This window comes from Pollicipes pollicipes, unplaced genomic scaffold (assembly GCF_011947565.3).
Source record: "Pollicipes pollicipes isolate AB1234 unplaced genomic scaffold, Ppol_2.1 Scaffold_4740;HRSCAF=5597_pilon_pilon_pilon, whole genome shotgun sequence".
Lineage (NCBI taxonomy): Eukaryota > Metazoa > Arthropoda > Thecostraca > Pollicipedomorpha > Pollicipedidae > Pollicipes > Pollicipes pollicipes.
The window spans coordinates 37,804,712-37,816,472 of record NW_023596545.1 but is presented as its reverse complement, the minus strand read 5'-3'; the positions used below and the strand labels follow the sequence as shown (position 1 = coordinate 37,816,472).

The window sequence follows — 11,761 nt, the reverse complement described above, 5'->3', positions numbered from 1 at the left end:
TCATCGTGGAATTACTCTTCGTGCATGTTTTTCACCTCTACCTATGGCAATCCAGTCGTCAATGAACTGACAAATGGCCAATGATGTGTCTGTTACTATGGAGATCTTTTTCAATGAAATGTCAGCACTCAGTGGAAGGCAGTGATCCATCGGTTCGCATCTCCGAATAGACGTGATTTGTTCCGGCGTGGTGCTCGCAGATCACACGTGGAGTCGCCCCTGGAAAACGTGCGGTGCCAAAGTGCATCTCAATGCTGCTGAGATATGTGACACCGGTGGTCAGAAAAGGCCACTAATTTCCATTGCTGTAGCTGAAGGACTTAAATGGTGATATAGGTAAGTCCAAAGGGAGGGGGAGGGTGACGAATCGGTCCCGCGGGACAATGTTTCACGCCCTTTACACCACGTTGTAGCACGCAAAACGACTATTTACCCTCTGATGCTCATTACATGACTACCGAACACTTAGTCGTGATTTAAAACTTAGGGCGGTGAAGATCAGTGAAAATAGATCTGTACCAGCTCGGTGCGTGGGTGCACCCTTCAGCGTAACGAACAAACGAGACGTGCAAATCTCACAGGGGTCGCGAAAGCGCCGCGAAACGGATGTCCGACGAGCGTGGAGACCACGCAAGAGAAGGAGACTTAATGTGCTGGGAACTCGATACTTCACTCATGATTGCTTGGGATACGAGGCAAGTTCCGCCTTCGAGGATCATTCGTGAGTTGAAGAAGCCAACGTATGGAGTCGAAGTGGGGAATCAAACTGCAGCGCCAAGAATTCTGCGTCACTCCGTGTGTGTACCAAAGAATGACGTCATTTACGTTGTGGATGGGCTATGATTTCCTGAAAAGACCGTCGTGCGCTGTTGGCGCGTAACGTGAAGACATCGATGGCCTCAACTGAAAGGGATTGTTCCACATTTGAAGAATTGAGATAAGCGTCAGTGTATGGAAAGGCCCACTTATAGCTATTTGTGTTCTTTTTAAGTGCAAAAAACTTATTTTGGCAACACGATTTCACGATTTGGTAAATATGCTCCTCAATACGTCATCGCTTGGTCAGTGTTGTTGCCAGACTGGCCGTGTGACAATTGTCATTGTCGCGGTTGGGTTGACTCGCTTGTTGGCGGGTTGACGGGTTGGCTTCAACTCTCCGAGAGCTGACTTCTTGACTGATGTGTTCAGACTGAACCGAACATGGTTGTGTATGCATGTTTTGGTCCTTTCTCGGGGTATTCTTGAACATTTGTCGTGTATTTTATATGTTTTACTTGCATTCTCATTCTCGCTTCACCGCGCTATTCTTAAGTTACTCGATTTCCAGCTTTTTCCGTTGTGTCTATTTCCGTGCGGTCCAAATTCCTGTATTGTATATTTCTAAACGTGGCTAGCACTCGAAGGTAACATTTACGCGTCAAGCTGGTTGAAGCCAACTATTGTCCATTAATGCTATGATTCGTTCTGACGTTCTTCGGGCGCGACTAACTAAATGGTGATATCTGTTTTGAATGTGAATACCACATGGTCACCGAGGAGACGAAATTTGTGTGACGTTTGATGACAATATCCAGTTTGGGTTGACTTTAACATAGGCGGTGCCAAAAAGTTAGCACGAGTTCGCGTGCGCCCTGCTCAAAAATAGGATTATTTTAAGTCTTAAAAAGGCATTAAATGTGAACTGTAGCTAATTCTCTTGAAAATCCCTATATCAGTTGTAAATTCCATACGGATGTGGAACAGTCCCTTTCAAATGGGTTTCATATCAATGTGTCTTTGTTTCAGACCGGTCAGAAAAGGAAGCGCCGCAAGTGAGACGCTGGATGGCCAAGTCTTTGCGATAGCCAGGGTGGTCATACCTGCCGAGCTGCCTGCAATTCATCCCAGCGTGGCATGGAACTGTTTTTGGTCGAGTGTCCAGCAAGAATGCTGTGTTATATACAGTGAACCCTTCACTCGGTTTTTTTGGGCAGATCATTTTCGAGAGGAAGATCATTTTCGAGATGATTAATGGCGAATGTAGTCTGGCTATGTTTGAGTTGGCTCATATTGGGCGTACGTGGTGCCTCGCCACACATTCACACGTACTTATACGAATGGAAACGTCCATAACCTGAATGTTGTCTTCGTCGTTTATAGCTGCAGGTATTTCATAAGCACGGATAACAAGTCGCATTGAGAAAGACGAATTGGTTAGCGTGAAAGTAGCGATTAAATACCTGGCGTAAAAAGCACCGAACGATTCAAGCCCTACCGCGAGGCATAGCACGAGAACACAGCACTCGCAGTGTTCACCACACCTGCCCAAATAGTCGGAGAAAAAGGCGCTGAGTCGCCTTTCTCATCCCGCACGTCCTGGGGCCCGTTGGAGGGCCAGCTCGCACGACTTTCACCAGAGTGAAAATGAGCTCGTAAAACGGAACTACAACATCCACCCTGGTAAATGTCTTGTTAAGGGACCTATGCTTGCGAAAAGAGGCTTTGATCTGTTGTACGTGCTTCCTAACAAAAACAAAGCATACCATTTCCAAAAACGAGCAACTCGTAAACCTGAACATATGCAAACAAATGAAGCCCTGCCAAGTCCAAAAAACGCGTTGCGCTTCATGCCGATTGTAACACAATGGAATAAAATACTGACACATTGAAAATACCATTGACGCTTACTCCCGCGACCCCTCCCGTCACTCCATAGGACTGTCGCCAAGGCCAACACCGCATCACTTGCTACAGCTTAAAGAAAACATGCCTGACAAGACGAAAAATGTGAATCTGGAGAATATGCCGCAATTTTCTAAACGTGAGTCTCAGCGCTTTTGCGGGAAACTCACTCCCTTTACGAGCAAGTGCTGTGTCTGGACATGGCCAAGTGACAGAGATTTGCTATATACACGGACAAATTACAGCAACATTTCAAGTGAGCTTGACTCTCCAGGCTATATCATCGTAGAATGCGACCAAAAAATGCTGAAAGGTAGTGGTAGGCTGGATGACACGGGGGTAGAGGCATACGGTGACGGAAGGAATGGAACACGTGTGCGCGTTGTATCGGTCCGTTGATGTTTGACAACTTATTGCAAAACGGCTATGCGGGAGCATAACAATTACCATTCAAATGTCAGACTTGTGTTCAACTCAAATTTTGGGGGGCCGGCTCAGGATCGATGCACAGATTTTGAGGTCCAATTCAGGTTATGACTCATTTCCGTTCCAAATTTTTTGTAAGGTTCGGCTCAGACTCGTTGCGCTGAATCAGCTGGCTCATGACTCACGCAGCCCGCAAAATCATAGTTTCGATTCAGTTCTGGCTCGTTGCTCTGACTTTTTATCCATATTACTCATGCATATATATATATATATATATATATATATATATATATATATATATATACTCTCATATATATATATATATATATATATATATATATATATACGCTCATACATATATATATATATATATATATATGTGTGTGTGTGTGTGTGTGTGTATGTATGTGTGTGTGTGTGTGTGTGTGTCATAGCATGAAAATTAGGTTTCGATAACCTAATAGCAAGTTTGTAGTTTGGACAAAGCGAACACAGTGCAGCATACATTCATGCCTTTCCTGTAACCTGTCACCAACAAACTGTCGCCAACAAACTGTCACCAACAAACTGCCTCAAGTCCCAGCTCTGCGCTAGCGCATTCTACCTGCCAGCTTTTACCCTGCTCATAGTAACATAGCATACAATGAAGACTAGACTACACTTAACTTGACAGTCGGCATTCGGCCCCTGCCAAGTCCCACCCAAGTACATCCATGCTTCCGCTGGCAAGAATTAGCCATTCGGTCAGCGACTTTACAAGTCAGCAGTTCAACATCGTACTGAAATTCTTGAAAGGTAGGTAAGTAGGTACTGAGGTAACGGGTACGTGGCTAAGACTCAAGGAGGGCTATAGAAAGGACTCAGGACAATGGAAAGACGATGAGAAATGAAAAAAACGATAAGGACTGGCACAGGCCAAGTAGGAAGGACAGGGGGATGGGACTTCCACTCATCGCAACCCCTCCTCATCGCATCCAATGCTACGCGCCCTAGTTGTAGTTAAAAAGGGCAAAATTGCGAATTATTTAACCGCTTCGAAACCGGAAATTGATTCCATCCCTGGGAGGCTGCATGCCGCACCATACGATCCGCATATGAGACGAGACAACCTTGCCACTATTGCTGTTTATTTCACATAGCTTCAGCAATAGCATGCTCATGACAGTTCAAGAAATGAATTAGGGGTCAAATATGCATTAGTTTATAGTTGCAACAACTGATAATGAAAATATGACCAGCCATTGGAATTTAAAGGAAGCAATAATTCACTGGGTTTAGCACTGGACGCAGGGCTGTAGAATTCTGCATCATGTAATATTCTCTGTTTTCTGCCTAGGAGTTGGCAAGCTTTAAATCAGGATTAACATGTTTTTCATGCTGCTTAGAAATTGCAACAATTTTTTAGCAAGCTTTACAGCTATTGTTGCATGCTGTTCATTTCAAAACACTGAAATGGTCTGTTAATCTCCCTGGGGTGTGCCGCGTCTCATGTTGCCATTTTAGTTTGAGTTGCGTGGCTCACTGGCATGTTTAGAAATGATGGGCTCACGTTTCAGCTGATGAAACTCACGAAGAACGTGATTCAGCTCATGGCTCGAAGCGGCGTTTTTTTTTTTTTTAATGAGCCGACTCAACCCACGGCTCATTCCAAAACTATTGGCTGGTGAGGCGATACACGATTTTATCTCAAGTTGAAAACAAGTGTGTCAAATGCGGGCATAATAATGACCACAGGCGATTCTTTTAATGCCTTTGGGAGAACCTTGCTTCGAGTGTTTGTTCCTCCCGCAACCCCCACCGCACCCTGTTCCACCCCACCCCCCACCCCCACGTACACCAGGTCTGGTGGTCAAACTAAGTTAGGACTGGATAAAAAAAACGCTAGAAACGTGTCTATGTGTTTGTGGAAGATGGCTCGCCAGGTGGATGAACTTCATCAATCTTTGTTCTTTAGTAAAGCCACGTGTTGTGTACGCCACGGGTTGCGTAGGGGGTATGTGGTTTTGAGTATGCCCACGTGTTTATATAATTACGATAAGTATATAGATAGTATCTTATAAATCTGTCGGAAATGTAAAACCGCTAAGGTCAAGTTTTGCTGGGCATGTTGGCAGCTGTGACGTTGAATCTGTCAGCAAGGCTCAAAAGTTAAGGCCAAGTTTGGTTCAGCGTTCTGACAGTTATGACGTAAGCCTCATTGGTTTCTGGGCACTGTCTGCTGTTCCGCGCAGCGGAGAGCTCATTCAGAGAGGTATGGTTCACCCTCACCCAGTGCTCGGACTGAGAACAGGGTTGGCTGGTCTCTTCAGCCCGCTTACTCCTCAGTCCGCCTGACCGTTCACCGATCGCGTGGCCCCGCCAGGCTGTCTCACTTGTTAGGTGCCACTAAAGACACGCAACGCATCCGTGAACGTGCATAGCGATTAACAGGCGCCGCTAAACACACGCAACGCATCCGTGAGCGTGCATAGCAACTAACAGGCGCTGCCGAACACACGCAACGCATCCGTGAATGTGCATAACAACTAACAGGCGCTGCCGAACACATGCAACGCGTCCGTGAACGTGCATAGCAACTAACAGGCGCCGCTAAACACACGCAACGCATCCGTGAACGTGCATAGCAACTAACAGGCGCTGCTGCACACACTTAACGCATCCGTGAACGTGCGTAGCAACTAACAGGCGCCGCTAAACACACGCAACGCATCCGTGAACGTGCACAGCAGCTGACAGGCGTCGCTAAACACATGCAACGCATTCGTGGCGCTGGTGGCCGCTTAACACGCGCTCGAGTGGAGGGTCAAATTGACCCCCCCCCCCAAGACTTTTCCGCAATGGTTTCCGAATGGTGCAGCGTAGCCGCGCCAAATTTTGCATAGCTGTAGACAATTGAATAGCGGTTCGCTTGGTGTAAAAATTGAAATGTACCTTGTTAGGTCAGCAGGTCAAATTCAGGCCATGGTTTCAGCTAAGTAAATTTCCAGGGAATTTTTAACCTGATGCAACAACGGAGTGTTAGACATAGCCATACATTCCTGAGATGCTTTTTTAGGCAACACAAATATTGAATGAGCAAATTACGTTGACCTTAAATCAGGTATGAAGGTCAGACCAGGGTCAACACCAACCTCTTTTGTTACTCTGGGGCTTGCTGTATGAGATAGTTTCTGGTGCTCATTTCGAATTGGCTGATGGCAGGAACCGCATTATGCATCTTCCATGGACTTCTTAGAGGTCAGAATAGACCATTAACCTAAAACGACCCAGGTCAATGGTTTGTTTTTAGAAACATGCTGCCTAGAGTTATCTCTGTCGCTTGTTCAAATGCAAAACTCAAAGCAGTCTTGTATGATTTTGGTCACCGTGACCTTCGAAAGGTCAAGCAAAGTCACTGACCTTGAATAAGCACGTGACCACCTGCTTACAAGTAGATATCTAGGTTCTGGGGCACTTTAAAGACCAACCCGGAATTTGACATTGTCTGACCTTTTTTGGTCCGAAGGTCATCACCTAGGAATTTCAAACTTTGACCTAAGTGAGCTGATGTACAGGTCAACACACCCGGTAAATGTAGTGTCTTTGGCTCTCTTAGTTCCCGAGATCTCAGCGGGGTCAAATTGACCCCCACCGCCCACCCCCACCCCCACCCGAGCGAAAGGTGTCTAGCCGGCCACCCGGACGTGTGTTAACGCACACCACGGCACACCTGCCGCATAGTTTGCATTGTGGTCACTCCTGTTGTTGCCGGCGTTCTTTTGGCAGCTGCACTCTGTTACTTGATTTCTTATGCGCGTCGATGGGATGCCCAGAACCCCTAGCCTCGCCCCTACTCCACCCACACCCCACAAGCGAAGCCGCATGGTAAGCGAGTCGTAGGTAAGTAATAAAAGCTTTTTAACTTGAGTGTTGCATTGCATGCATGTTAAGTTATTTGCGCACAGGCTGTGCCTTCGGGCGTTTTTTTTTTCTTTGAGTTTGTTTATCTACATTCTGCAGCAGAGCACCCACGTCGGCAAGTGCGATAGTGAAAGCTGGCCGTACGCCATCAATTATACGTACCCGTGATGGAGTCATTACGACGTTGGTAAATGCTGGCCACGCGCGCCCAGATGTACGAAAGAAAAAAAAATGCAATGTTCTGGGATGTAGCACTCATCAGCCATCTATATTTACGGGATACACACACCATAGCATGTTTAAGTGCACCCCTGAGATACAAGGTAAACTTGTCACGTCCTGTAGTAGAATATTTTAGATCCCAGTCAACAATTCTTGGATGTTAGACAAGAACTGCCTTTCCTCTCAGTCACATTTTGCTCTGAACAACGGTGTTTATGCACATATTAGGCCACACATGGATATGCACGGCAGCACGTCTTTTGAGTTGCAGTGGACAGAGACTGGGCCTGTAGACCACGGGTAAGCTACGTATGATTTCGTTGTTTGGCTTATCCACTTAACCGTATGATTTTTGCGAACAGCGATAACAGCCGCGACCTTTAAAACCGCTGAGGTGTTGGTAGGCTGACTGCTGGACACAACGCTCATACGTTTGCGCGGGTCGGTGAACGTCCGACTACATTAGGAGGCAAGAAGGAAAACAGCAGCCAGACGTAAGCCAGGTTTATTCTGTCTTATCACCGTGGTGTTCCTAAACTTGAAGTGGCAGAGGTAAGTCGGGCACGCGAATCCGGAGAATTGGACTGTTACATGGAAAAGTTGAGAGAGAGAGAGAGAGAGAGAGGGGGGGGGGAGAGTGAGTGGGTGGGCGGGTGGACAGGCGGGCGAGCGGGCAGGCGGGCGAGCGGGCGGGCAAGTGAGCGGGCGAGCGGGCGGGCGAGCGAGCGAGCGAGCGAGCGAGCGATAGAGAGAGAGGGGGAGAGAGAGCGAGAGAGAGAGCGAGAACGAGAGAGAGGGAGAGAGAGAAAGGAGAGAAGAGAAGAAAGAGGCTTACAAATATCTTCTTGGTGACCTGTGACGACAGGAACAGGTTTACCATCAAACGTCGTGCGGCGCAAGGCTATGCTGAGTTGAAGTCTAATGTTTGCCATCCTGTTTTGTTACTTTTAATGTATGGCTGCGGGTTAACGTAATGGAAGATAGCGTTCAAGTCCTTCCGCAGTGATCGTTCTTTGGTTAGTTGGTTTTTTTCAATACTGTGTGGCTTATTGGTTGACGGGTCATCTGCAAATGGGAGAAAATATGCGCTCGTAGCGGCAGCGAGTAAAATACTGTACAAAATGGCTAAACGGGATCCGAAAACTGAGCCTGGCGATATGGGTGCAGTTTTTCAAATAAATGGAGGCAGAGCACGGAGAAATTACTGATTGTACGCTTACAATATGCCAACAGCTTTTCTTCAGATTTTGCCCATTTCCGTTTCACAATTGGGAGGCTTGAGACCCCAAACCGTGTAAGAAAAAGCATTTCTGCCCGCAGGATATCTTTGTTTTTTTTGCTTTCTTTTTACGGACGAATTCATGATAGTAATTTTTCCGTCAACCAACACCCAAATCCACACGTCTTAGTATGTGCTGCTCGCTGAATTTTTCGATTTTTGTATTGTTTCCGTAGGTGTCAGTGAAGTCAAGCCCCTGGTCCAGTGATTGATGTTAGTTATGGTCGACGATGTGCTCAGCTGCAGCTGTGCATTATACCCGGGCCTATTACCACTTAGTCGTTCAGTGAGAAATGAGTGATAAACTTCGGGTGGCTCCGGGAAAAAGTCGAACGGAAGAGGCCGAGTGGAAAAAGACGAACGTTAACTGAACGCAAATAGTCGGGAGGGAAAAAGACGCATCGGAAAACCTCTAAGGGCAAAAATACTCAGACATAAAAGTAGAGAGCCATAATAAACGAACTGGAAAAAGGGAAAGAACCAAAGTTTAAATGAGGTAAAATTGGACAGGTATAGAATCCGAATTTTAAAACGCCGAAGGGCAACAGGTACAACGAAATCAAATTTGGCAGGGATAAAGGTAGAGCCGAGAAAAAAAACAGGGAAGCAAGTCAGTAGGGATAACAAAGGCAGGGCAAATGCTTGGAAAACACTTCAAGACAATGCACGTTGACAGAAATGAAACTGGAATCGGAGAAGTCGGAAGCGCTAAAAGTTGACAAGAGTGAAACTCGAATCGCAAAAAACTTGAAAGCAATAAAAGTCCACAGGGATAAACGACAGAATGGGATAAAACTCGATTGAGATTAAAGCGAACAAGCCGTTAGTCAAGTGGATTTAAGAAAGGGGACACCTGTGACCATAATTCAACGCCTAGCATAGAAGGAGATGTTGCCGGCTGTACTCGAAGGTGTCCACGAATTCAGTGGATGTTTTGCCTTGGATCCTTGGGTCCTCTCATTTGGGTCCGCTTGCTCTCACCCGGAAACACTCCTGGAAGAAAGCCAGCTGCCTTCGAGCCTTCATGATCGAACAAAACGCATCACGCCATGATGACTGATCTGCTATAGGAGGGCACTGTCCGCGAGAGCAAACACATACGCTCACGACAGGAGCCCACATGCAGCGGCGGTGCCCTGATCTGTCTATGAGGAGCGGACTGTCGCGAGCAACACAGACGCTCACGACAGGAGGCCACATACAGCGGTGGTGCCACCTGATCTGCTATAGGAGCGAGACTTTCGCGAGCAAACACGACGCTCACGACAGGAGGCCACATGACAGCGGTGGTGCCCCTGATCTGCTTTAGGAGAGGGACTGTCGCGAGCAACATCAGACTGCTCACGACAGGAGGCCACGTACAGCGGTGGTGCCCGTGGCATAGTCCCGCTCTCTCGTAAGTCCTGGTGCTGTGACAAGATACGTGCCTAGTTCCCACATGTTGGTTCCTGGTTCCCACCGTCTCTTCTTAAAGTAGGATCTTCGATCTCATGGTGCCGGCTGTTTTTTCACATCCCCCGTTCCCAGTTTCTTCCTTCCCATGTATATCATAAAGCCTAGTGCTACTTTTACCAAGTGTCGGGGAGCTCGAGCCCCCCATAATGCGATGGTCTCCCCGCTTCTGCCTGACTCTCATTGGCTTTCAACAACCACCACTCAACGACCAACCACCACCAACCATACCCTGCTTCTTGGTACCCAACAGTCGTTTACAAACACTAAGCCCTGGTTCATGGTTCTCGCCGGCGTTATGGCCCTATGTTGTGTTAGTTCCCACACGAATGTGTTCAGCGGGGTACGAGTGGGGTGGGGTTCAAAGCCATGTGGGGTACGACGCGTGTTTCAGTCAGCTCGGAACCCCTTTATTCGTAATTGGCCACATGCATTTGCAAATTGGTGTGTCATATTTGCGTGCATATTAATGCGCTGAAGAGCACACATATTTCGCACAGAAATCCGAGCACTTAAAAACGTATGATTCGTTCGAATTTCGGGTTTGCCATGGATGCTTTATCGACTCTAAAAACTCCTATGAATCAAAGGACGGCTTACCAGAACGAGTCTTGTCTCCTCGGTAGGTACAGTACAGACCTTCATCGTGCTGAATGAACCCTCGTTCATCTACATTTGATCTACATGCTATCCCCATCGTTGCTGTAATTGCTCATTTCTCGCGTAATACGTGACACATACTAGCTTTTAACACCGAATTAGAACCGAGTTGGAGTGGGCGGAAGCTCTCCGTCCAATTTATCGAAATTGTTAAAAGCCGTAGCAGCGTGACGTGCGGCGGTGCTTCATCGCATACAAATAGCGGGCAGATACCATCCAGAGCAGCGGCGTGCGAACTGCGAAGGGCCGTTCCTCGAACGACGCGCATCGTGGGCCCGTTAGTAAGCGCGCACGAGCCCCCTGTGGACCTACGATACTGGCAGCCGGCTTGAACTTTCAGGGTTAAGGTTTAACATGCTTCCTTAGCTGGAAATGAAAGCATTGGCGCCATGGCGTCTCGATGCCCCTGACTGTGGCTTAGCGCTTCGTGGGTTAAAAAGGCGCTACGCAGTACGAAGGTTTCTGCAGTATGCTTTGGACCCCCTATTCTATTACCAGAACCACATGCAGATATTCACTGCGTGTTGGGGATTTTTATTTAGTAGCAGATTTTCTTTGCTGTTCAGCAGTTAGCAGTTCAGCAGTTAGCAGTTCAGCAGTTCAGCTGCAATTCAGCAGTTGTCCGCGGTTACTCCGGTAGCATCCGGACGACGTGAACGGCCGGATGTCCCTCTCCCCGAGAGTGAGTGACGGGCTGGCCTGTGAGATAAATGATTGAAACTGTGTGTTCAGTGAGTTTTTCCAACACTGATTATAATATTGAGATGACGGCGTTGCTAAGTATGCACTGCGCAGTAATTTCGGTTTTGGTACTACGATCTGCGGTTACTGTTTGTCGCTGCAGATGACTGTTCTTGCAAAAGAACGATACGCTGCCCGCGTATGGCGGCGAAGATTGTTCCGCAACGAAGCAAGAGGCGCTTCCTCACCATGACTGAGCTAAGACATGACAGACATGACACGACTAAGCGCCCTGGCGGCTCTTAAACCCCGTCCCCTAGAAACATGCGCTGAGGTGAACTGTCGTAAAACGGTCGCATCATCTGCAGTGCAGGATCACAGCGGTAAGCTTGATATGGATCCGCAGTCATTTTGGAGCATTCAGAAACGTACAGGCAGACGCGGCAACCAAACAAGCCGCGCGTATGTGAAGCCCAGTGC

The 11,761-nt window shown here is 47.4% G+C and overlaps 1 protein-coding gene across 6 annotated transcripts in view; it reads left to right on the top strand.

The window, feature by feature from the left end:
• The window catches only part of LOC119099308 (rRNA N6-adenosine-methyltransferase ZCCHC4), a 31,251-nt gene extending 29,296 nt beyond the window's left edge, over positions 1 to 1,955 (top strand). For all 6 annotated transcript variants that reach the window (XM_037222438.1, XM_037222437.1, XM_037222441.1 and 3 more), the window contains exon 11: positions 1,786 to 1,955. In XM_037222438.1, coding sequence (XP_037078333.1) covers positions 1,786 to 1,815 — 30 coding nt within the window. In that variant the 3' untranslated portion in view covers positions 1,816 to 1,955. The remainder of the gene's footprint in view (positions 1 to 1,785) is intronic.
• Positions 1,956 to 11,761: the final 9,806 nt, after the last annotated feature.